The following is a 26125-nucleotide window of genomic DNA, read 5'->3' on the forward strand; positions in this document are numbered from 1 at the left end:
CGTAGATTCACTAGGTTGATTCCTGGGATAGAAGGGCTGTCTTATGCAGAGAGATTAGAGAGATTGGGCTTGTACACAGTGGAATTGAGGAGATTGAGAGGGGATCTGATTGAAACGTTTAAGATAATTAAAGGATTTGATAGGATTGAGGCAGGAAATATGTTCCAGATGTTGGGAGAGTCCAGTACCAGGGGGCATGGATTGAGAATAAGAGGTCAGTTATTTAAAACAGAGTTGAGGAAGAGTTTCTTCTCCCGGAGAGTTGTGGAGGTGTGGAATGCACTGCCTCGGAAGACGGTGGAAGCCAATTCTCTGGATGCTTTCAAGAAGGAGCTAGATAGATATCTGATGGATAGGGGAATCAAGGGATATGGGAACAAGGCAGGGACTGGGTATTGATAGTGAATGATCAGCCATGATCTCAGAATGGCGGTGCAGACTCGAGGGGCCGAATGGTCTACTTCTGCACCTATTGTCTATTGTCTATGAGCTGTTATCAATAACAACTGCCCTGGCAGCTTTCCTTTGTCTCTCTTACTTCCTTTTTAACAGCATCGAAATAGTAGCGATTTGTGATTCTCCAAAAAGGGGGGGGGGGGGGCATGGGCAACTCTGCACCCTTCTGCCCATCAGAGTTGTTCATCCTTCGTAACACGCCCATCCTTCTAATAATTTTCACCAAAGGGGAAAATTAACTAATAGAGTCTTCCAGAATTACAGAATCTAACACAATACAAAAGAGTTTTTAACTACAGAGTAATACAGATATACATTCAACTTAGCATCTAAACAGTTAGTGATTACATTGTCACTTCCTTTAATATCTTAATATCTTGTACCTTAATAAATTCCTGTAGCATCAGACTCCAATTAAATAACCATGTTTTTATTCCTTTTCTTCAGCAAAAACAAAACTAAAGGGTTGTGATCTTAAGTATATATTACAAAATGTGAACCAATACATGTGTGATTATTCTGTAGTACATTACAAAAGTTTATGCAAATACTAATCTTTATTTTACTTTTAAACTTAACAGTCAATCTTCCATGGAGTTGTCTTTATTATTTACATGCTTTGTCGAAATCCCTCAAAACCAGATCCTGTTATTTAAAGTGGCATTTTGTCAACCTTGGCCTCTTTTCCATTTAACTCTCACGTGGTTAGCTTGCTCCAGTGTGGAATAGGCTTTCACATACTCCCTTCATAGGAGTTATTTTATCAACAATGTTTTCCAAACTTAGCCCATCTTCTGAACTTCCACACAATTCTTTATTTTTAAGCAAGTCATTAGTTTTATCTTCAGGACCCTTCGTTCTATTAGTTTTCAGTTTAACATCTGCAAGTTGTTTACCTTTAAATTCCAAAACTAACTGTAATTGATTCACAGGCATCTTGTTAACAAGCCATTGTTCCTTCAGCCTGGTTACTGCTTCTGAAACCAATCCAGACTTTAAATTTTCTTTATTCAATTTAGGAACTACACTTTTCCCTTCTCCTTCAATAATAATATTCACATCACCAGCTCCCATCTCCTCACTAACTTTTAACACACCTTCTAACACAAACAACTGAGAATTCTCACTTTCCACTGGCACCAAGGTTAACCCTTTCTTCACTGAATCAAGTCCATCTGACCCAAAAGGACTGGATTCCTTTTCAACTAAATCAGATACCTCAGACTTTTCCTGAGTTTCATTACTAGGTTCAGTACCATGTGCATCCACATCTTGAACACACTCAAACGACCCATCTGCATCTTCCAGGCTTTCAATACCCATCCCCTCTTCAAATTCTAAATTCCCCTGATCCTCCCAGTTACTCTCTGGGCAACTCCCATCAGAAGTAAACTCAACCCTGCGGGTTAAAACAATTTCATCTGCCAACCCAGCAGACTCCTTCAAGGTAACGGCATCCTTTTCATCTAGGATTGCCCTTATATCATTATCAGGAACACATTTCAATTTTTCAACTTCCTCAAACAGTTCCGTCAAGCCAGACAGATCATCCATGTCCAACCCTGGACCTTCTAACTGCCTTATCTGGTTCTCATCTTTACTCTGTGCCTCTATAAATTCCCTCTTGGCTAAGGGTAGGCCTACCTCCTCTTCTTTACTCTCTTTCACCTCCCTATTCTCCGTTTTACCATCCCCTAACCCCTCTTGGTACAGGGTCGGTAGAAACGTCTCAGCCAAATCGACACTGGACTGATTTAAACTGGTCTCGTTCTCAGCTGCCTTTCCCGATATGCTGCGAGTGATCGTGCATGCGAGATAGATCTTGGAATCTAGGGGCGGGTCCTCAACACTTACAGGCTTGCTCGTCAGCTTCACGGCTGAACACACCTCACCCCCTGCTAAATCATTACCAAGAAGGACGTCCCCGCTGTCTCTTGGTAATTCTGACCGTACCCCTATTTCAACTGGTCCAGTTACCAGATCACAATTTATAATGGTCCCATGCAAAGGTACAGCTTCTGTCCCTTTTCCTATGCCTCTCAAAACTACCTCTCCAGTCTCAGGACCAAAATCTAGTACCTTACTGAGAATCAATGACTGCTCAGCTCCAGTATCTCTCCAGATCCTCACTGGAACTGGGGTTTCTCCCTTTTTCACAGACACGGTCCCTTCTGAAATAAATTTCTCACGCCCCTCTCATATTTTATCTACCTGGGCCTTTCTCGTCGATTTGCTGATCGACACAATACACCCTGTAGGGACTGCTGCGTTCCCTTTTCCTGTCTCCTTCCTCGGAGCAAAGCACTTAGATGCAATATGACCAATCTTTCCACAATTAAAACAGGTCAAGCCAGGAACCCTCCTGCCAGCCTGCCTTTCTTCCTCCTTACCCTTACCACTAGCTCCCGGCTTATTTTCTACCTCAGCCGGCGGGCTTTCTCTACCATCCCTACGGTCTTTCTGGTAACTCTTATTCGAGGAAAACTTTGTCTTGTGGGTTAGGGCATATTCATCAGCAAACCTGGCAAATTCTGATATAGACTTATTCTGCTTCTCGTTCAAATACATCTGGATATCATCCGAAACACAACCTTTAAATTCCTCAATCAGAATTAACTCTCTGAAACGCCAGAAATCCTATTCCACCTTTTCTGCTGCACACCAACGATCCAAGAGCACACCCTTCTCATAGGCAAACTCTGCATATGTCTGATTCCACACTTTCTTTAAATCTCTGAACTTCTGTCTATATGCCTGAGGTACCAACTCATAGGCCCGGAGGATAGCCTGTTTTACTTAGTCATAATTCTCAGACTTCTCCACAGACAACGTCGCATATGCCCGTTGTGCCTTCCCTTTTAACACACTTTGTAACAACGCCACCCACTGATCTCTGGGCCACTTCTGATTCACTGCCACCTTTTCAAAATGCAAGAAATAACTATCAACATCTGTCTCCTCGAAAGGAGGTACTAACCTAAACTCCCTACTAACATTAAATTTCTCCTCTCGGTCTGCCCCTGGGACTCTTCTCTCTCGCTTTAACTTCTCCATTTCTAGCTCATGCTGCCTCTGTTTCTCCTTCTCCTCATACTCCCTCTGTTTTTCAGCTCTTTCCTTTGCTTCCAGCTGTTTTAACCTAAATTCAAGCTCCCTCTGTTTATCTTTCTCCTGTACCTGGAGCTCAAACTCCCTTTTCTTCTGTTCCAACCTTAATTTTTCCAACTCTAACTGAGCCGTCCCAATAGCTGGTATCTTTTCAGGGATATGTTCCAATACCTCAGCTGAAAACACATCCTTCTCAATATAATACTGAGTTATGGCCCTCCGCATCTCCCACTTTTTCATTAACGACTTCACCTCTGTGAGATGTAATCCTTTCGCAATATTTACCAAGTCCGTCTTTGTGGCATCCTCTAGCGCCTTCAAAGTCGGGTTTTGTGTAAATTCGTCTACGTCCATCTTTGCTGGTTTCCTGTCTGGTTACCCACGCAACCAGATCAAAGTCTGGACTTATAGCCCGATTCACTGGCCCTCAAATTTGGTATCAAATCCCGAGACGAGGCCCCAATTTGTTACGTACCCTGTAACTGGGTGTCGTACCAGCAAAAATAGAAGTGTCCGTTGGAGTCTGATGATACTATTTTCAACAATATTTATTAGCAAAAATATACAAAATAATATCAATGCGAATATACAGAGAATATATGTTAACAATACTAAACCTAAAAGTGCAGGTATAATAATAATCACTAATGAAACAAGCTCTATCGTTGTCTAGGGGATAATGATTTGTCAGATGGAAATTCAGTTCAGTTCATGCAGGCTGCGGTAGTTGTTTGTCGATGTGTTGCAATTGTTGGGGAGAGAGAGAGAGAAAGAGAGAGAGAAAACGTGTGAACAGTAACAGCTATTTTCTTGCCAACCTTCCTTTACGATTTTGATCCGTCGATGCATTGTTGTTGTGGTCATTCACGTATGACCCCTCTGTCCTTTAGCTAGACCGTTCTTCCATGGTGGACTCGTCACCCAGGCAAGGGTGGACACACACACAAGCCCCCACCGGTCGCGCTATAAACACTGTGAGTTAAAATTTGCCGACCCTTCGTTCGGTCTCCGATCTCCCACCCTGTCTCACGGGGGTTCTGATGCTCACTAGCGTTTCTCCTGGTGCGTCTGAGGGGTGTTACCCCAGACCTCACTTCTATCCCCACTCACGGGGTCTCAGGTGTCAATCAGGTTGGGATGATGTAACCCCTCGAACCAGCCCACTCTGGTTGCCCCCTGAGGGGTTTCAATGAATAGAACAGTACCAAGTAAACAATCCTTCTCCAAAAGACAATAGCAGTAATCAATGGTTCCGCTCCTCTTTTGTTAGCTGTGTCTCTCTCTCATTAACTTTCATGAGCTGTTATCAGTAACAACTGCCCTGGCAGCTTTCCTTTGTCTCTCTTACTTCCTTGATAACAGCATCGAAATAGTAGCGATTTGTGATTCTCAAAAAAGGGGGGGGGGGGCATGGGCAACTCTGCACCCTTCTGCCCGGCAGAGTTGTTCATCCTTCGTAACAATTAATAGGGACGGGAAAATTAGAGGGTTGCAAATGTTGCTCCCTTGTTCAAGAAAGGAAGTAGAGATAACCAGAAAATTACAGAACAATGAGTCTTACTTCAGTGGCTGACAAATTGTTGGAGAAGATCCTGAGAGGCACGAATCATGGCTTTTGAGGAGACATAATTTGATTAAGGATAGTCAGCATGGCTTATCAAGGGCAGATCTTACCTTACGAGCCTGATTGAATTCTTTGAGGATGTAACAAAACATATTGATGAAGGTAGAGTAGTGGATTTAATGTATATGGATTTCAGTAAGGCATTTGATAAGGTTCACCATGCAAGGCTCATTCAGAAAGTAAGGAGGCATGGCATCCGAGGAGACCTTGCTTTGTGGATTCAGAACTGACTTGCACATAGAAGGCAAGTGGTGGTTGCAGATGGTTCATAAAACTGCACGGAGGTCAGTGACTAATGGTGTTCTGCAGAGGTTTTTATAAATGATCCAGATGAAGTAACAGATGGGTGAGTTAGTAAGTTTGCTGATGACACAAAGGTTAAGGGTGTAGTGGATAGTCTGGAGGAATGTCAGAGCTTACAGGTAGACATCGATAGGTTGCAAAACTGGGCTGAGAAGTGGCAGATGGAGTTCAACACAGATAAATGTGAAGTGGTTCATTTTGGTTCAAATTTAAAGGCAGAATATTAATGGTAAGACTTGGCAACGTGGAGGATCATAGAGATCTTGGAGTCCATGTCCATAGGACACTCAAAGCTGCTGTGCAGGTTGACAATGTTGTTAAGAAAGCATATGGTTTGTTGGCATTCATCAACCGTGGGACTGGGTTCAAGAGCCATGAGGTAATGTTACAGTCACATAGGACCTTGTTTAGATCCAGTTCAGGTTCAGTTCCAGTCACCTCACAACAGGAAAGATGTGGATACTATAGAGAGAGTGCAGAGGAGTTTGCCTGGATTGGAGAGCGTGCCTTATGAGAATAGGTTGAGTGATACTTGGTCTTTTCTCCTTAGTGACAGCGAATGAGAGGTGACCTGATAGAGGTGTTTCAGATGAGGGACATTGATTGTGCAAATAGCCAGAGGCTTTTTCCCAAGGCCAAAATAGCTAACATGAGGGGGCATAATTTTAAAGGTGCTTGGAAGTAGGTACAGAGGGGATGTCAGGGGTAAGTTTTCCACACAGCGTAAAGGGTGTATAGAATGCACTGACAGCAACGGTGGTGAAGGCGGATATAACAGGGTCTTTTAAGAGATTCTTAGATAGGTACATGAAGCTTAGAAAAATAGAGGGCTATGCGGTAGGGAAATTCTAGGGAGTTTCTAGAGTACAACATTGTGTTCAAAGGGGCACATGGTTGGCACCTCGTTGCGGGCCAAAGGGCCTGTAATGTGCTGTAGATATCTCTGTTCTATATACTGCATGCATTTAAAATGTAACACCTTCAGTCCAGTATCTGATTTTACCCCCATGTTACATTTCAACTCATCACACTGACCGCAATTTTGCCCTAATATCTGCCTGTCCTTCTTCACAATCTCACTACACATCAACTTGTATACCAAATGCCCCATCCTCAGCCTTATCACACTGGTTTCTAACCCTCTGCCAAATTAGTTTAAACCCTCCCCATCAGCTCTAGCAAACCTGTCCACAAGGATATTGGTCCACCTCAGGTTGAGGTGTGACCTGTCATACTTGTGTCAGAAGAGATTCCAATGACCAAAAAAATCTGAAACCCTGCACCATGCACAAGTTCCTCACTCAGACAATCATCTGTAGTAGCATTCTGTTCAACCCTGACTCACATGTGATCCTGGGAGTAATCTAGATTACTACTTTGGAGGTCCTGCTCTTCAGCTTCTTCCCCAATTCCCTATACCCTCTACACATAGCCTCTTTCCCCTTCCTACCCATGTCACTGGTGCCAATGTACACCCTCCCCTTGGGAATCTTCTGCAGCTGCTCCACGACATCCTGGACCCTAGCATCTAGGAGGAAACACACAATCCTGGCATTTCTTTTGCAACCACAGGTTCTCCTGTCCGTCCCCCGGAGTACTGAGTCGTTCCACTATTGCTCTGCCTGACTTTACCCTTGCCTGCTGAGCTTCAGTCTGGCCACAGTACTACTGGCTGCCACATCATGATAGAGCATCCCTCACCCCACCAGTATCAAAAGGGGTATACTTGCTGCTGAGGGGAATATCCACAGGGGAACTCTGCACTGACTGCTTTCTCTCCTACTTCTCTTGTGGTCACCCATCTACTATCTGAAGCCTGCACCCTGGGTGTGACCACCTCTGTAAAAGGCTCATCTATGAGGTTTTCAGGTCCTGAGTACATAGAAGCTCCAGCTCCTTGACCTTGTTAGTCAGGAGCTGCTCTCGGATGCAATTATCAGAAAGACTGTCAGGGTACACTGAAATCCTTAATCTCACAGGAGGAGCATTACACTTCTAATACCTCTCACTTCCCAAGCTTACGTTCAAGCCTGCGACTGACTGTTCTTGCCTAAACCTGTTGAGCCAAAGCCTGACCACTTTAACACCATCCATTCTGCTTACACCCCACTTCTTTTTGTTGTACTTCCAAATGCTTAAGAGATTATTATTACAGCTCACCAAAAAGTTCTAAAAGGCCACAGTTCTTTTTAAATCTGATATGTGAAGTCCACAAGGAACAGTCTCCAACTCACTCTATGATCTCCCATTGTGCAAACAAGTTTTGAAAACACGGACTGGAACATGTTCCAGGAGGTGACTACTTACAACCATCATATTAACATCGATGAATATGCAAGATCTGTGACTGGCTATATAGAGAAGTGCATTGAGAACATCATCATTATAAAACAAAAGCTATGGCTGACAGCAGAGGTCAAGGTACAGCTGAGAGATCAGGATGCTGCCTTCAAATTGGGGGCTAAGACAGCTCTCAGGTCAGCAAGAGCTGCGCTTTTCCCACATCATTAGGAAGGCAAAGTGGGATTATTCACAGAGAATATATAGGCATTTCTGTGACACCAGATATAGGGTATGGAAAAGAATTCAGTCCATAATACACTACAAGACTGGGGTGGCACAGTAGTGTTATAGTTAGCACAATGCTTTACAGTACCAATGACCTGGGTTTGATTACTGCCACTGCCTGTAAGGAGTTAGCACATTCCCCCTATGATCGTGTGGGTTTCTCCCACAGTCCAAAGACGTACCAGTTGGTAGGTTAATTGATCATTGTAAATTGTCCCAAGACTTGGCTCAGATTAAATTGAGGGATCGCTGGGCAATATGGCTCAAAAGGCCAGAAGAGCCCTATTCCATGCTGTATCTCAATAAATAAAGTACATTGTGTGTGGTAACAACAGTGACACTTCTCTTCCTGAGAGGCCAAATGTCTTTTACACTCAGTTTGATGCATGTATTGAAGTGCCAACAAGGAAGACCTGCCTTCTCCACCACACCCCCACCCCAAGGAGCAGACACTCCATTTGGCTGCAGCTGATATGAGGAAGACCCAAGCCAAGGTCACCCCATGTAAAGCTGTAGGACATGATAACTAATGTTCTAACTGACATCTTCAACATCTCTCTGGAACAGTCCACTGTCTCCTCGCGCTTCAAGGTGGTCACCGTCATCCTCGTGCCCAAGAGGGCAGCAGAACCCTGCCTCAATGTCTACCCAGTGGCAATGACCTCAAAAACAATGCAGTGCCTTAAGCACCTGGTTATGGATCCCATTAAAACCCATCTTCTTGCTGCCTTGGACCCTTTCCAATCACAAACAAGAGAAAATCTGCAAATGCTGCAAATACAAGTTACACACAGAAAATACTGGAGGAATTCAGCAGGCCAGCAAAAATCAAGGAAATGAGTAGTTGATGTTTCATGCCAAGACCCTCCATCAGAACTGGAGAGAAAAAAGATGAGTCATAGTACTGGCTACACACTTTGCATGCGTCCCAGGTACACCTGACTTTTCAGCAGCTACGTGGAACAGTCTATGTTCCAAGCCTACATTGGTACCACTCCCCAACTTTTCATATGCTACATCAATTGCACTGCTGCCGCTTTCTGCACCTATGCAGAGCTCATCGACTTCGTCAACTTTGCCTCCAACTTCCACCCTGCCCTCAAATTTATCTGGTCCATTTCTTTCACCTCCTTCCCCTTTCTCGATCTCTCTCTACCTCTGGAGACAGCTTATCTGCTGAAGTCTGTTACAAATCCACTGGCTCACACAGCTACTTGGACTCTACTTCTTCCCTCACCTCCTCTCCCACACAGTTAATTGTAAAAATGCCATCCACTTCCCTCAATTCCTCTGTCTCCACTGCTTCTGCACTAAGGTTGAGGCTTTTCATTGCTGAACTCAAGAGATATCCTCCTTCTTCAAAGAAAGAAGCTTCTCTTCCTCCACCACCAATGCCGCCCTCATCTCTTCCATTTTGCACACATTAGCCCTCAACCATTCTCCTGCCAACCCACCAGGGACAGGGTTCCTCACCCTCAGCTTATCACCCTACCAGACTCTGCATCCAGCACATACATCTCCAGAACTTCTGTCATCTCCAATGGGATCCCACCCACCAAGCACATCTATCCACCACCCACCTCCCACTTTCTGCTTTCCACAGGGATCACTCCCTATGCAACTTCTGTGTCTATTCGACTCTCCCTGCTGATCTCACTCCTGGCACTTAGCCTTATAAGCAGAACAAGAGCTACCCCTGCCCCTACACCTCCTCCCTCATTACCATTCAGGGCCCCAAACAGTCCTTCCAGGTGAAACAACATTTCACCTGTGAGTCTGTTGAGGTCATCTACTGTATCCAGAGCTGCCAGTGTGGAGTCCTGTATATTAGAGAGACCCGACATAGATTGGGAGACTGCTTTATTGAGCACCTACACTCTGTCCACCAGTAAAAGCAGAATCTCCCAATGGCAATACATTTTAATTCCACTTCCCATTCCCATACCGACAAGTCAGTCTATGGCCTCCTCTACTGTCGCAATGAGGCCACACTCAGGTTGGATGAGAAACACCTTATATTCCATATGGGTAGCCTCCTACCTGATGGCATGAACATCGATTTCTCAAATTTCCCCAGCAATGCCTCCCCCCCCCCAATTCCCCTCTCTCATCTTACCTCCTTACCTGCCTATCACCTCTGGTGCTCCTCCTCTTTCTTTCATGGCCTTCTGTCCTCTCCAGCCTTGTACCTCTTTCCCCAATCAACTTTACACCTCCTTTCTTCATCCCTCCCAGCTTCACCTATCACCTTGACATTCTTCCTCCCCTCCCTTCACTTTGACTCAATCTTTTTCTCCATTCCTGATGAACGGTCTCAGCCTGAAATGTCTACAGTACGCTTTTCCTTAGATGCTCCCTAGCTGCTGAGTTCCTCTAGCATTTTGTCTGTGTTGCTTGAACCCTTTCCAGTTCACTTATTGCTCAAATCGGTCCACTGATGATGCCATAATCTCTGAAACTCCACTCTGAACTATCCCACCTAGAAAATGGTGCCTCATATACCAGGATGCTGTTTATTGACTTCAGCTCGGCATTTAATACAATCATCCCTAAGAAGCTGATCTCCCTAGGGCAGTAGTCCCCAACCACCGGACCGCGGACCGGTACTGGGCCACAAAGCATGTGCTACCAGACTGCGAGGAAACGATATGATTTGGTGATATGAAACAATATCAGTCTGCTGCATCTTTCCTCATTCCCTGTCGCGCCCATCTGTTAAACTTGAACGCATTCAAGTCACACCTCAACCTGAGGCATTGAAACCCTCAAACTGCTTTGGCACCTTGAGTCCAAGCACCTTGCACTTAAAGACAAACCTGTTGAGTTTTGAGCAAAAAAAAGATGTGAGCAAGCAGGACAGAAGCAAGTGCTGGGAGCCACAAAAACTAAATTGCGGAACAGACTGGACATAAGGAACCCCTTCGAGTATCACTGTCTCCCATCACCCCTGGATGGGACCGTCTTGTTGCAGGGAAACAAGGCCAGGGCTCCCACTGATTCAGCAATATTGGTGTTGCAATGATTTTATATGTTCATATGAGGGAAATATGCGTTGTGTGTTTAATATTAAATTCCTTAGATAAACTCTTTTAGAAATGAAGTTGAGTGTATTAGCCACTTATAAGTGACTATAGTTGACGGGTTGTGATGAATACCACCACCCCTCCTCCCCGTTGGCCGGTCTGCAAGAATATTGTCAACATTAAATCAGTCTGCGGTGCAAAAATGGTGCCCTGGGGTACCAACCCATCTCTGATACTGGATTCTAGGCTCTTGTGATACGATTCAGCAACAAAAAATAAAGAATTGAGACAAGTTTTTTTAACAAATAAAACCTTTATTAAACACTGCTCAAAAAAACAGAAGTAAACAAACAACTAACTTAACCCAAAGTCAGCTGCTATACGGCAGCTCGAACAGTTCTTAAAACGAGAAATGCGAACACAGTTCTTAAAAGTAGTAAATGCAAAAGTCCAGATGATTTACACAATTAGGAGGGACGTTCCTTGAAGTAATAAATTCTCTAATGACATGACATTACTGCTGATCCGAGCCGAAATATGTCTTGCCTGAAGGATTTATGATGAAGGAAATAAGAACGGCTTAAGTGGACTGACCTCTTCCTTTTGGCGAATAGCTCACTGCCCTAGACCTTTCTGCTCTACAGCAGGGACTATCGTGGGTGCAGATTACTATTTTCTGAATGAAGATTCCATAAGGTTGATCCTGTATTACTGCCGCCACCAACTTTACTTGATCTTTCAGCTTCCCAAACTTCGATAATTCTTCACTCTCCGACTGGACTTTAGCTGGCAGCGATTTTCAGAACGGCCGGCACAACGATTCTTACTGTAGAAATTAAAACTCCACTTTAAAACGAAACTGCATCATGAAATCAAATATGCAGCAGAACAGAGTCACTGATGAATTAAGCCACGAACTGACCTGTGTCACAGCGAGGTGTGCTCCTTTTATACCTGTTGAAAGAGGCCATCACATGACCTCTCACTGATGGGAAAATTACATCACTCCACTATCACAAGACCCTTACATCATGCCCAGCAGAGACTCAATTACATCATGGTCATGTGACAGTCACAAGATACCCACGGGGTATGTAACACTTGACAGAAAAAGCTACACGTGTGGGCAGTGGAAAAATCGCCCTGAGATGGATTTTTTTGTAATTTATTTTTTTTTAATTGAAGTTCATCAAACATTTCCATAAGATGTATTTCAGACATTGTACATATATATCAAAATCTCCACAAAGTATTTATCTGGGGTATACACTTATAGAAAAGAGTGGAAAGAAAAAAACAAGCAAAAGGTAAGAACTATGTACAAGTAGGGAGTGATTTTTTTTTGCAACAGATTCATTGATTTGTGAGAATAAAATCAGCCCTATGAGGCATTATGTAGTTAAACCATTTTTCCCAGTATGAATCAAATTGTTCCAGCTTACGATTAACAGTTGCTGTTATCTTCTCCATTTTGTAAATGTCCATTGTAATTTCCATCCACGTATTTAAAGTTGGGCTCTCCTGTGATAACCATTTCCTAGTAAGAGTCTTTTTACCAGCCACCAACAGTATATTCATTATATATATACCTCTTTTCAACCATTCTTGAGGTATATATCCAAAATATATTGTCTTACTCTCCAAGGGTATTTCACATTTAAAGATGTCTTGTAGGGCATTCTGTATCCCCCTCCAATAGTTTTTGATAACAGGGCAGTCCCAAAAAATATGATAATGATTTGCATTTTGATTTCCACAATTTCTCCAGCAAACAGGGAGGTTACTATCATAATGGGATTTCTGAGGGGGTGTAATAAAATATTTTATCAAATTTTTCCATCCAAACTCCCTCCATTTCTGTGAACTGGTACACTTCCATTGATATCTCCATATTGTTGTCCATTCTTCCTCAGATATAATGATCCCTCCTTCCTTCTCCCATCTCGCTTTAATGTATGAAGTCGAATGTGTTTTAAGATTTGACAACCCCTTATACATGCTTGAAATGATTCTACCACCATTATCTGAATTATATGCTTTTCTAAAGAGCTCTATCAAGCATGTATTTGCCTTGGTTAAATTTTTAAGTGTCTTATTAACATATTGTCGCATCTGTAAATACTGATAAAAATCTTGTTTTTCTAATAAATGTTTCTCTTTAAGCATTTCAAAACTGAACAGTGTTCCTTCTTTCATTATGTTGCAAAGAACTGTTATTCCATTAGCTGTCCAGTCCTTAAATCTAGCATCCAATTTATTTGGTGTAAAATCTGACTCATATGCACACCATTTAAGAATTGCAATATCTCGCTCAGATTATCTTCTTTTATAGTAGTTTTCCATATTTTAAGAGTCAATTTCACCCATGGGTTATCAATAGTATTTATGTACCTTTGCAGGTTGTTATCAGCCAAAATTGCTTGTATGGGGATGGGAAGTACCCGCTCCTCAATGTTTTTCCATTGAGCGTCATATGATGGGTTGCACCAACATATCACAGCTCTCACTGTGCTGCAAAATAATAATCTCTAAGAGAAGGTAAGTCCCACCCCCCCTTTTCCTTTGCTAATTGCAAAGTTTTGAGATGAACTCTAGGCCTTTTACCCTGCCAAATATACCTTGATAGCATCTTGCTCCATTCGTTGAATTGATTTTGATTCATCTCTATTGGTAGCGTCTGAAAGAGATATAACATTCTGGGCAGTATATTCATTTTAATTGACTCAATCCTTGAACTGAGACTGAAAAAAGGAATCAGGTTCCACCTTGCCACATCTTCCTTAATTTTTTTTTATATAAAGGCTGATAATTACATTCTGATAATTTTGCCAAATCTTTTGGCATAATGATGCCCAAATATTTGAAAGACTCTGTGTGCCATGCCCAGGGGTATCGACTTTCAATTTCTTTTGGTGGGCTATAGTAATATGAAAGTAATTGGGTTTTATCTATGTTGATCTTGTATCCTGATAACTGACCATATTGTTCAAAGGATTGCATCAATTTAGGCAAAGAGTACGTTGGTTGCCCTAGATAAATCAAAATGTCATCCGCATAACAAGCCAATTTATGCTCTGTCCCTTTAATAGTAATTCCCCTGATATCTTCATTTTGTCAGATGTATTGAGCTAATGGTTCCAGATATAACGTGAAGAGTAGTAGTGACCATGCACAACCCTGTCTCGTGCCCCTTTCTAGGGTAAGACTATTTGATAAATATCCATTGATTTTAATCCTAACAGTAGGATTGTCATATAGTGTCTGTATAGTTTTAATAATTGTGTCTTGGAAACCAAATCTATGTAAAACTCTGTAAAGAAAATTCTAATTAACCGAATCAAATGCTTTTTCAGCGTTCACACTTATCACTATTGCTTCAATTTTATTTTTTTGTATATGATCCATAATGTGAAGTGTCCTTCGTATATTGTCTTGTGTCTAGCGTTGTTGTATAAAACCTGTCTGATCATTATGTATCAGTATGGGTAGAAACTCCTCTAATCATTTGGCCATGATGGAGGTAAATAACCTATAATCTACATTAAGAACGAATACTGGTCTAAATGACCCCCATTCCATTTTATCCTTGTCTTCTTTCAGTATAGCTGAGATTATCGCTTCCTTCCAACTGGGTGGCATTTGTGCCTTTTTTAGAGTCCAGTTCAATGTGGGGAGTAAAACAGGAATTAACTCATTTTTAAATTCTTTGTACCACTCTGCCGTATACCCATCTGATCCTGGTGACTTGCTTAATTTAAGCCTACTAATTGCAGCTTTTAATTCAACTTCAGTTATGTCAGCAGTCATCGTTCTATTTTGTTCTTCGCTTAAAGTGGGTAACTCTAGAGAATTCAAGAGAGTGTCAATTTAGGTTATGCTCCACCCTGGAACATTGGAATATAGAGTTTTGTAAAACACTTCAAAAGCTTCTTGAATTTCACTTAGCTTATTTTTTATCGTTTTCATTCTTGGGTCCCTAATTCTATGAATTGTATTTTCTGCTATCTTTTTTTTCCCCGTTCCATGCCAGTATTTTCATAGATTTTGATCCACTTTCATAATGTTTCTGTTTCAGAAACATTAAGTTTTTCCTGATTTCTTGCGTAGCCAAATTATTTATTTCATTCCTAATTCTTTTCATTTCCCCTAATGTATCCTGTGCCAAATTCAATTTGTGTTTTTTCTCTAGTTCCCTCAGCCTATTTTGTAATTCCTCTAATGTTTTATTCCTTTTTTTTATATGAAGATATCGCTATAATTTTCCCTCTTAGGACCGCCTTCAGAGTATCCCATAAAATGGGAGGTGAAATCTCTTAGTTATCATTAAATTCTAAGTAGAGACCAATTTCTTTTTTAATTTGTTCCTTAAAGTACAGATCATTGAGTAGACTTGAATTTAGTTTCCAAATCGTATTCTTTGGTTGTAGGTCAAAATCAACAGATAAATATATAGGTGCATGGTCACTTACATCTATTGTCCCAATTCCACTGGTGTTTATTTTGTCTTTTCCAAATGTTATAAAATAATCTATTCTTGTATATACAGAATGGGGAGCAGAATAATGAGTGTAATCCCTTCTGTCAGGGAAAAGGTCCCTCCATATATCAATTAAACCAACATCCTCAAAAAGTGTATTTATTTTCTTATGTAAAAATTTTGTTTCATAGGTTTTTCTATTGGAAGAGTCTAAGTTTGGTTGTAATTGTAAATTTAAGTCTCCCCCACATATCAGGAGACCTTCTGTTTCCGTTACCATAATATCAGTAATTTTCTGAAAGAAACCAACATCACTTCCTGGGGGTGAGTATATATTCAATAGAGTAACTGAATTGCTATCTATATTCCCTCTTACCAGAATATATCTGCCCTCTTTATCTCCCATTTCTAATACTTTTTCAAAATTTAGCTTACTTAAGAATAGCAACTCCTCTCCTGTGTCCTGATTAGTGAAGCCCATTCTCTTTTGCTTTTTATGCTCATTATCACTTAAATGAGTTTCCTGTAAATATACTACATGGGCTTGTTCTTTTTTTCATTTTGGATAAAATTCTCTTATGTTTGATTGGATCTAACAGCCTACTGACATTAAAAGAAATGAATTTTACTTTATCCTCAGCCATCTGTATTTATCTGTCAATGTACCATTGAAATTAGAATAAAACTTAATCAATCTACTCACTGAACAAATAAGAACCAAGAAACGCAAATAATAACAAAAATGGCAATGAACATGTGATTCCAAGGCTGAGGTCTCTAGTAGATGACCCTGCGTTGAACTACAGGAAATGTCTAGCTGTGAGGGATAACCCCTCCTACTTGTGAGTTGAAGGCCCCATTGCAGTATTCATAAAAGTCAGTGAACAAATCCATTACACAGAAAAGATTTCCCTGTGTACTCCTCATATATATATACATACATACACACAAAAAAAAATATATATATACATACACACACACACACACACACACACATACATACACATATACACACATATATATATTCTCACTTTGGTGGGGGGAAAAGGAGTAAGTGAGGGAATAAAGAATAACAATTAAGTAATATAAAATCCACATTATAATAAATATTTCTCGAGATAGGTATATCATCGTCTACTTTTGCTTCCATTTAGCTTCTCAACATTTTTAAAGTTAGCCAAACCTTATGGCTCTTCTAAAGGGGGTGAGGATTGTCTTTGGGAAACTCCCGGTCTCTTCCTGATATATTTCTCAAGGCCTCCTCCCGTCTCCTGCCTTCTCGTTTCTCGCACTATTTCCCAAGCGGAGCAGGATAATTCCTCAGCCAGGCTTTCCTTCGTTTTGGTTATGCTGACGGGCAACCCTCTGGCCCTCATGTCTGTAGTCGCCTTTTCCACTGTCTGGTACAACAGCGTCCCGTTGTCATAAAACACTCGAAGTTTAGCAGGGTATGGAGTTTGAAATCTAATCTTATTTTGTTTTAGTACTCGTTTTACTTCGGAGTATTCTTTGCGTTTCTGGAGGACCGCGGGGGGGGGGGGGGGGGATCGGTCAAAATATATTAATGTATCCTCTAAAAACACTCTCTTCTTACCCCAGGCCCTTCACAGAATCTCCGCCTTGGTGCTGTACCGAAGGAATTTAGTTATTATTGAGCGTGGCTTTCTATCCTGGGTAGGTTTTGGGACTAACGCGCGGTGGGCTCTTTTGACGTCCAGCTTCATAGCCGAGGGAAGATCCAGCGCGCCCCACAGTAACTTTCCAACAAACTCAGTCATAGACAAGCCCTCCTCTCCTTCAGGAATGTAGTAGATTCTGATATTTTTCCACCGTGATCTTCCTTCCAGGTCAAGCAGTTTACCTTCTTGGTGATTTAATATTTTTATTGTCTTACTCAGTATCCGTTCCACGTTTTGAAAGTGATCTTCCACCTTCTCAATTCGAGTCTCTGCCACTGCTATTTTTTGATTGATGCTAGCGAGCTCAGACCTAATATCATGGAGCTGCTGCTTTATCTCTTTCTGTTCTTCCATTATTTTTTTCAGGATTTCGAAGATATTCGCCACTTCACCTGAACAAAGCCCAGCAGCCACCTCGCTAGCACACGGTTGGGTAGGAGAGCCACTCGCTGCACTCCTCTCGGACGCAGGCTCTGCGATGTCGCTTTTTTTATTTCCATTCTTTTTCCTCATTCTTGCCCCTCTTTTCAGTTCAAATATTTTTTGAAAAATATTATATTTGATGGGTTAACGGGGCTTAATACACGTTTTTCCGGAGGAGCTAGTGACTTAAGCTGCCATTCTCAATGGTGACGTCATCGAAACCCCGGTCCTGAGATGTTAAAAGAATAATTTGTCCTGTTGACTTGCAGGAAATTAGATGCTTTTAGGTGATTATGTGGTCTTTGTCAAGTACTATTGAAATGTTAACGTGTTAATGATAACATCTAAGAATGCAGATACTGATACATTGTTCCTAGGTGGATGACCTTTGCTTCTGCTTTAGGTGCTTAACTATTCTTTGTCTCGTACTATGACCATTGCCAGGGATGTGACTGTGGGGGTAGATAAAAATTGTATCTTACATGCGTGACTACCATGGTGTAAGATCTTGTATAAAGGAAGGACTGTTCCCTTATTTGGGGAGCATCAGTTGACAGGGCTCCGCAAGCACTGCGAAGTTTGTTAAGCAATCCTCCAAAAAGCTTCTACTTGCTTAAGTAAAGAACCATGGCCATCCAAAGAAGTTGACGTATTGCATTTGTATCAAGTGTGTAAGAATCTCAGGAAAACGAAACAACATTACAATCCCTCTCATGCATCTTGATATTGTCACTCAAAATTCAGTGCCTCACAAACTTGCCACTTAGACCTGGCCCACATCTTCATTAACCAAGTCCAACAATTTCCTTTATTAGATCTTGCTCCTGTTTACACAAGTCATCCCATTTGTGGGGGCATGGCCAGGTTTAGTTGGGTTGTGGTCCAGGTTAGCTGGGGTGTATGGGCACTTGGACAATAGGAATCGGGTTAAGAGTAGTGTTGGGGAATGTATATGTGGGACTGTGGCAGATAGGGTTGCAGAACCACCTGAATCCAGCCTATTGTTTTCATTAACCTAGTCCAACCACTTGGTTTAATTAACCAGTTGTGCACTGGGACACATCAGTAACGTAACCTGGGGTCTTCAGGTATTTCGGGTCTTTAATCATCAGACACCCTCACCCTCACCGAGGCAACCCAACCGTACAGTCAGTCTGTTTTAGCGGAAACATCACTTAAGCCATCACACTGAGCACTGGTGCTCCCTTGGGATGCGTGCTCAGCCCATTACAGTTCATACTGTTATCGCATGACCACATTGCTGGATCCAGTTCAACTGAATCATCATGTTCACCAATGACACAACAGTGGCTGACATCATCAATAACGACAATAAGACAACGTACATAGAGAAGGCAGAGTGGCTAGTAGAATGATGCGAGCACAACAACTAAAGCCTCAATGTGGACAAGACCAAGGAAGTGATTGTGAACTTTAAGGTGGTGCAGGCTGGCCACTCCTCACTGCATTGAAATGATTTCACTGTAGAAAGAGTTAGGAGCACCTAATTTCGCTGAAGATACATAAAAGATTATCTCACCTCGTCCCGCAACAGCTTTTTGATTACTTCCTGAGTGAGGCTCCACCCTACCCCATTTTAACCTATTTTTACAGGAGCACCATCGATTGTCTTGACCAGGTACATCAACATCAGATAAAAGGAACTGCAAGGTGTCTGACCACAAGTCTCAAAGAAGGATTGCAAGAACTGTTCCAGAGGATCAATGGAGTCTCACTTCCACTCATTAGAGACATTTACGTACACAGGACTCTTAGCATTGTCAATGATCCCTTCTATCTGTCCAGCAATTTCTTTGACCCCTGACCATCAGGCAGAACGCACTGTAGTTTTAGGACAAGAACTGCTTGGATGAGAAACAGCTTCTTCCCCGTTGCCATAAGACTACTGACCTCCCTGCCACCATGTGAGAATCTCATCATATGGTTTCATCACATATGAATGGCCAGTAATGTTATGCCGCTTTTTTAAAAAACTTGCTTTGTACATAATGCCCTGGTAAAGGTTGCAGGCTAACGCAATGGTCTTTCTTCAGAAGCAGTGTTTGCTTTACGGTTAGAGATAATGGATGCTTTGGAATGCAAACCATCCAATCAGACAAGCGGGGTTTTTTTGTGTGTGTGTCTGACACCGGTGTGAGCTAGGGTCTTTGTTCAGGGGGGAGAAGAAGAGGGAAGACGCTGGAGAGAACCAGCCAAAGGATTCGACCCATGGGGGACTGTGTTATGATGGAGCAAGCAGAGGTCTACTGAGGTTTGATGAACAGGACTTTAGTTGAGCTCCAACCTGTGCACATTTGACTGTTTAATTATAATGGGCTCTTCTTGTTCTTTTCTTTACTAACCCTTTAGTTAAGTTAACATTCATAAATATAATTCCCTTAATCATATGCAGTATGCTGTCTTATTTCTTGGCACCTAACAGGGTAACAAATTACACAGAATTCACACGAACCAGGATTTGGGCTGGAAGAGCAGTCCCAATTTCACAGATTCAGCATGACTGCAGTGTGTATTCCCAAGATGTACACAGCCGAGGGAAATCAGGGTTTCATGTACAAGCACCTTTTTATTTATGGCAAAATTACTTTGTGCTGTATGCAAGTTATATGCACTGTGTTGTGCATCTTGGTCCAGAAGAATGTCATTTCATTTGGTGCTATATATGTGTAATAAACCCAACTTGAACTTGAGTGTTGGTGTACAGACGACAATGGAAACAAAGAGAGTCCTGTGGTTAAAGGCTACAGGCTGGAGAAAGAAGGGTGTAAATACCAGGAATGGCAATGTATGGAAAGAAATTAAGGAGAATAGTCGAGGGAAGAGATAGCAGATCTTGTATACAAGATCATTTTGTTCGTTTCATTAAACCCTCAGCAAACTTATGTGAGGAAGTAACACAACTTCAATTAATGTTGCTCTGCTGTAATCTTTGAAAGATACAGCAACAGCGTTCAATTATTTTGATGGCACCAATACATACATTCACAACTTAGAACGAATGTTCATTTTAATAAATGTATGTGATTCAGTTATACTTGGGTACCGAATGACATTGAACGTTCCAGCATAGTAAAAAGATTGTGAGTCGTAAATATTACATGCAATGGAAAGGGTGAGCAGTTTCAAGTTCCAGGGTGGCAACATCTCTGAAGATCCATCTATATTGATGCAATTATGAAGACACACCAGCTGCTATATTTTACTAGGAGTTGAGATTTGGTGTAGCACTAAGGATACTAACAAATTTCTACAGATGTACAGTGATGAGCAATCTGATTGCATCACCATCTGGCATGGAGGATTGATTGCACAGGATTGGAAAAGGCTTCAGAAGGTTACATACTCAGCCAGCTCCATCATGGGCACTAAACTCCACAACGTAGAGGACATCCTCAATAAGCAATGTCTCAAAAAGACAACATCCATCATTAAGGACCTCTCAGCACCCAAGACATACTCTCTTATTACTACCATCAGAAAGGTGGTACAGGAGCCTGAAAACGCACAAAACTTTAGGAACAGTTTTTTTTCCCTTCTGTCAACAGATTTCTGAACAAACAATGAACCAATCCATGGACACTTCTTTGCTATTTTTGCTCTACTTATTTACTTCATTTTTTAATTGGTTTCCTTCTGTAATTTGTGGCATTTTTGTGTTGCACTGTTCTGCAATCACAGAATACATTTCATATGTCAGTGATAGTAAACCTAATTCTGATATGCCAATATTTAGACTTCTCACAAAGCATTACTCAGCCAATGTTACTTCATTATCATGTCCTGACACTCCTCTCAAATGAATATACCAACATGCAATGAGTTCCATTTTCTTGCTATTCTCTGACTAAAGAGCCACTAGTTTAATGAGAAAAGGTACCATCTCATGTCAGAATACATCAACAATGAATTCAGTTTCATTCAGTATTCATTTCTTTGTGAATGTGAAAAATATTAACACTTTGCCACTTACATTAGGTGGCATCTTTGGGGCCTGCAACCACTAGGATACAAGAAAGTTGCAGGTGGAGGAGGAATTCCTGAAATCTAAAATGATTCTGCAGAACTGACCTACAAGTTGTAGATCAGTCCTGCAGACTCAAACTGCAGTTTCAACTCAAAACTGATGATTGATAGTTCAAAACTGTAGTGCAAACATTCTAAAAATTGATTTATACACACTGCTCAAACGTGTGCTTACCTGTCGTAAGTTTAAGATTTTCAGCAAGAGATGAAGCTTTCTCATGTGATTCCTTCTCCACATGCCCACTTGATCCATCCCCAATGATCTCAATCATGTGCCAATGTACCCAGTATGTTCTATTTAACTGGTACCAGAAAACCTGGAAGTAAAAAGGGCATAGTATAAATCAGAGCAAGTCTAGTCACTTCTACTCCTACACAACTTCGCACAAAGTGAGAGTTTCAGTAGGAAAGAATGAAAACAACCTATACACTCATAAAATCAAAGGCAACATATTGCAGATGCTGAAAATCTGACAGCAGGATGGAAAAAACTAGAAATATTCAAGATCAAGCAACTTCTGCGGAGAGAAAAACAAAATCCAACAAAAGCTCAAATAATTAAATATAACATCTTGAAGAGAACAGAATGGAGCAGTCAGCATGATTTATCACAGGAAAATCATGTTTAGCTCATCTATTGGAATTCTTTGAGGATAATGCCAAGGGGAAGCAATAAGTATTCACCTTTCCTCACAGGCTTTCTTAAATGTCCAACATAGAGAAAGACAGGGACAGCAGGTGTTGGAATCTGGAGCAACAAACAATCTGCTGGAAGTACTCAATGGGTCAAGCAGGGAAGGAAAGAAATTATTGAAATTTTGGGTCAAATCCCTGCATCATGATCACAATCAAGATTAATCAATGAGGTCAGAGCATAGACTTGGGATAACAATGATGTGCATTAAGAATTTGGTACAGAACTCTAAGCAAAGAATGGGTATTAACAAACCTTTTCTCACGTTGGCACACTGTAGTTAATGGGAAACGTCACCTCACCTGGAAGGACTGTTTGGGTCCTGAATGGTAGTGAGGGAGGTGGTGTAGGGAGAGCTGTGCCTCTTGTTCCGTTCCCAAGGATAAATACCAGGAGGGAGATCAGTGAGAAAGAATGAGATTACAAATGAGTTATGTAGGGAGTGATCCCTGCGGGAAGTGGAAAGTTGGGTGGGGGGAGGGGACAACTGAGATGTGCTTTGCAGTGAACCCCAAACAGTCATTCCAGGTGAGGTGACACTTCACCTGTGAGTCCATTGGGATCATCTACTGTATCCAGTGCTCCCGGTGTGGCCTCCTGTTTATCAGTGAGACCTGATGTAAATTGGGAGACACCTTCACCAAGCACCTACACTCCGTCTGCCAGAAAAAGCAAGATCTCCCGGCGGCCACCCATTTCAATATTTCCCTGCTCTTTACTTCACCCTTCTGCCTCTCCCGGCTTTCACCTATCACCAACCACAACCTGAGTGTGGCATCATTGCAACAGTAGAGAAGGCCGTAGGTTGATATATCAGAATGGGAATGGGAAGTGTATTTCAAATGGGTGGCCACTGGGAGATCCTGCTTCTTCTGGTGGACAGAGTAGAGGTGCTTGGTGAAGCAGTCTCCCAACCTAGGTAGGGTCTCACTGATATACAGGAGTGCCACACCTGGAGCACCGGATACAGTATATGACCCCCAACAGACTCACAGGTGAAGTACTGCCTCACCTGAAAGGTAGCAAGGGAGGTGTTGTAGGGGCAGGTGTAGCACTTGTTCCGCTTGCAAGGATAACTGCCCGGAGGAGTTTGTGGGAAGGGATGAATGGACAAGGGAGTCGCATAGGGAGTGATCCCTGTGGAAAGCAGAAAGTAGGGCGGGGGGGGGGAGGAGTTGCTTCGTGGTGGGATCCTGTTGGAGATGGCAGAATGTCCAGAGAATTATATGTTGGACGTGGAGGCTGTTCAGAGTGGTAGGTGAGGACAAGAGGAACTCTATCCCTGACAGGGTGGCAGAAGGATGGGGTGAGAGCTGGTGCACGTGAAATGAAAGTGATGTGGTTGAGAGCAGCATTGATGGAGGAGAAAGGAAAGTCTCTTTCTTTGAAAAAGGAGAACATCTCCTTCATTCTGGAATGAAAAACCTCATCCTGAGAGCAAATGCTGTGGAGATCGAGGTATTGAGACAAGGGGATGGCATTTTTTGCAAGTAACAGTGTGGGAAGAGGTAAAGTCCAGATAGCTGTGAGAGTCCATGGGTTTATAATAGACATCAATAGATAAGCTGTCTCCAGAGATAGAGACACGGAGAAAGTGGAGGGTGTCGGAAATGGGTTTGATTACCACTTGATAAGCCTTGCAATTTTCTTGATTCATTTTTGCTCTTTAAACATTGTACGAAATTAGCTACTGCTTCCCAACTAACCAATGGCCCAATTAACTGGAATCCACTGTACTTGGATTTCTAGAAGGCATAGATAGGGTACTGCTTGAAAGACTGATCCATTAAATAAGGATGCATGGAGTTGGAGGAAATATATAAGGATGGATGGAAGATTGGTTAACCAAGAAAAGGCAGAGAGTTAAGATAAATGGGTGTTTCTTAGGTTGGCAGTAAATCTTGAGCGGTGTGGCACATGCTTCAGATCTAAGCCCCTAACTGTTTGCAATATATATTAATGATTTGGAAGAGGAGACCGAGTGCATCCTACTTAAGTTTACTGATGACATTAGATTGAGTGGAAAAGTAAATTTAAAGAGATATAGATTTGTTAACTAAGTGGACAAGGACATGGCAGCTGGAGTACAACATTGGTAAATGTGAGATCATTATTTGAGAGATTATACTTGAGATTATTTAACTGGTGAAAGATTGCAAAGGTTGTGCAGAGGGATTTAGGATTGCTTACGCGTGAATTGCAAAATATTGATTTGCAGATGCAACAGGTTACCAAGGCAAATAGAATGTTGACCTTCATTGCTAAAAGGATTTAATTTGAGAACAGGGGAGTTATGCTGCAACTGTACAGGGTACTGATGTAGCCGCACCAAGAGTATTGGGTGCAGTTCTGATCTCCTTACTTGAGTAAAGATGTACTGGCTTTGGAGGCAATGCAAAGGAAGTTCACTAGGTTGATTCTGGAGATGAGGGGTCAGCTAGGAGAGATCGAGTCACCTGGGACTATACTAACTAGAATTTATAGAATAAGTGGTGATCCATCCCTTTCATAACGTCGTATGAGACATTGAGTGTAATTTCTCATACAAAATTATGAAAGGCATAGATAAGACAGAGGCAAAAAAGTTGTTTCCACTGGTGAGTGAGACTAGAACACGGGGACACTGCCTCAGGATTAGGGGGAATAAAATTAAGATGGTAATGAGGAGAAGCTGCTTTTCCCAGAGTAATGAATTTGTGAAATTCTCTGCCCAGAGTAGTAGTACAGAATACCTCAATAAATATACTTAAGACGAGGTTAGATTTCTGCATAGCAGTAGAATTAATTGTCAGAGGGAAAAGGCAGGTAGATAGAGCTGAGTCCATGACCAGATCAGCTGCGACATTGAATGGCAGAGCAGGCTCAACGGTACAGATAGCCTACTCCTACTCCTTATGTTCTTATGTTTGTAGATACACCAAAGAAAACATCCAATCCAACTGCAAAGTTTGATATGGCAAGTGCAATAAACAGAGAGCTGTTAATGCAGTCCAGCCCATCAAGAAAACCAGGCTCCCTTCAATTGACTCTGCCTGCACTTCCTGCTGCCTTGGGAAAGCAGCTAACAATCAAATAAACTTCCTCCTCCCACCCCAGCCATTCCCTCTTGCCACCCACACCACACCGCCCCCCCCCCGCCCCAAATCAGGCAGAAGACACAAAAGATTGAAAACACACCACCAGGCTCAAAGACAATCTCTTCCACTGTTAGAAGACTCTTAAATAGACCTCTTGTATGATAAAGGTGAAGCCTTGATTTCTCATTTTACCTATTAAGGCACTTGCACCTCATCTGTCTACTTTCACTGCACTTACTCCATAAATGTAAAATGATATTCTGCAGCCTATTGTTTTTTTTCCATGCACCACCTCAATGTACTTATGTTCAGAATGATCAGTCTGGATTGCACACAAACAAAGCTTTTTGCTATATCTTTGTATATGTGACCATAATAAACCAATGATCAACAACAGAATTTTAAACTCAGGATGTTGCTAATCAGAACTAGTGCTATGAATAAACATCAAGAGGTGGCATGGTAGCATAGCAGTTAGTGTAACGCTATTATAGCGCCAGCAACCTGACTTCAATTCCACTATTAACGTTCTCCCTATCATCAGCTGTTTGCTCCGGTTTCCTTCCACATTCAAAAGAAGGTCGGTTAGGATTAATAATAAGTTGGTGCTTGCATTTCACTATATATTTCATTGTACATCAGACAAAAA

General features: G+C 41.8%; 1 protein-coding gene across 3 annotated transcripts in view; it reads right to left on the bottom strand.

Annotated features, from left to right (window-relative positions):
• The window catches only part of LOC132400977 (cullin-9), a 314674-nt gene that overhangs the window by 162568 nt on the left and 125981 nt on the right, over positions 1 to 26125 (bottom strand). For all 3 annotated transcript variants that reach the window (XM_059982631.1, XM_059982629.1, XM_059982630.1), the window contains one exon: positions 21881 to 22022. In XM_059982631.1, coding sequence (XP_059838614.1) covers positions 21881 to 22022 — 142 coding nt within the window. The remainder of the gene's footprint in view (positions 1 to 21880; positions 22023 to 26125) is intronic.

Source organism: Hypanus sabinus, chromosome 10, assembly GCF_030144855.1.
Source record: "Hypanus sabinus isolate sHypSab1 chromosome 10, sHypSab1.hap1, whole genome shotgun sequence".
NCBI lineage: Eukaryota > Metazoa > Chordata > Chondrichthyes > Myliobatiformes > Dasyatidae > Hypanus > Hypanus sabinus.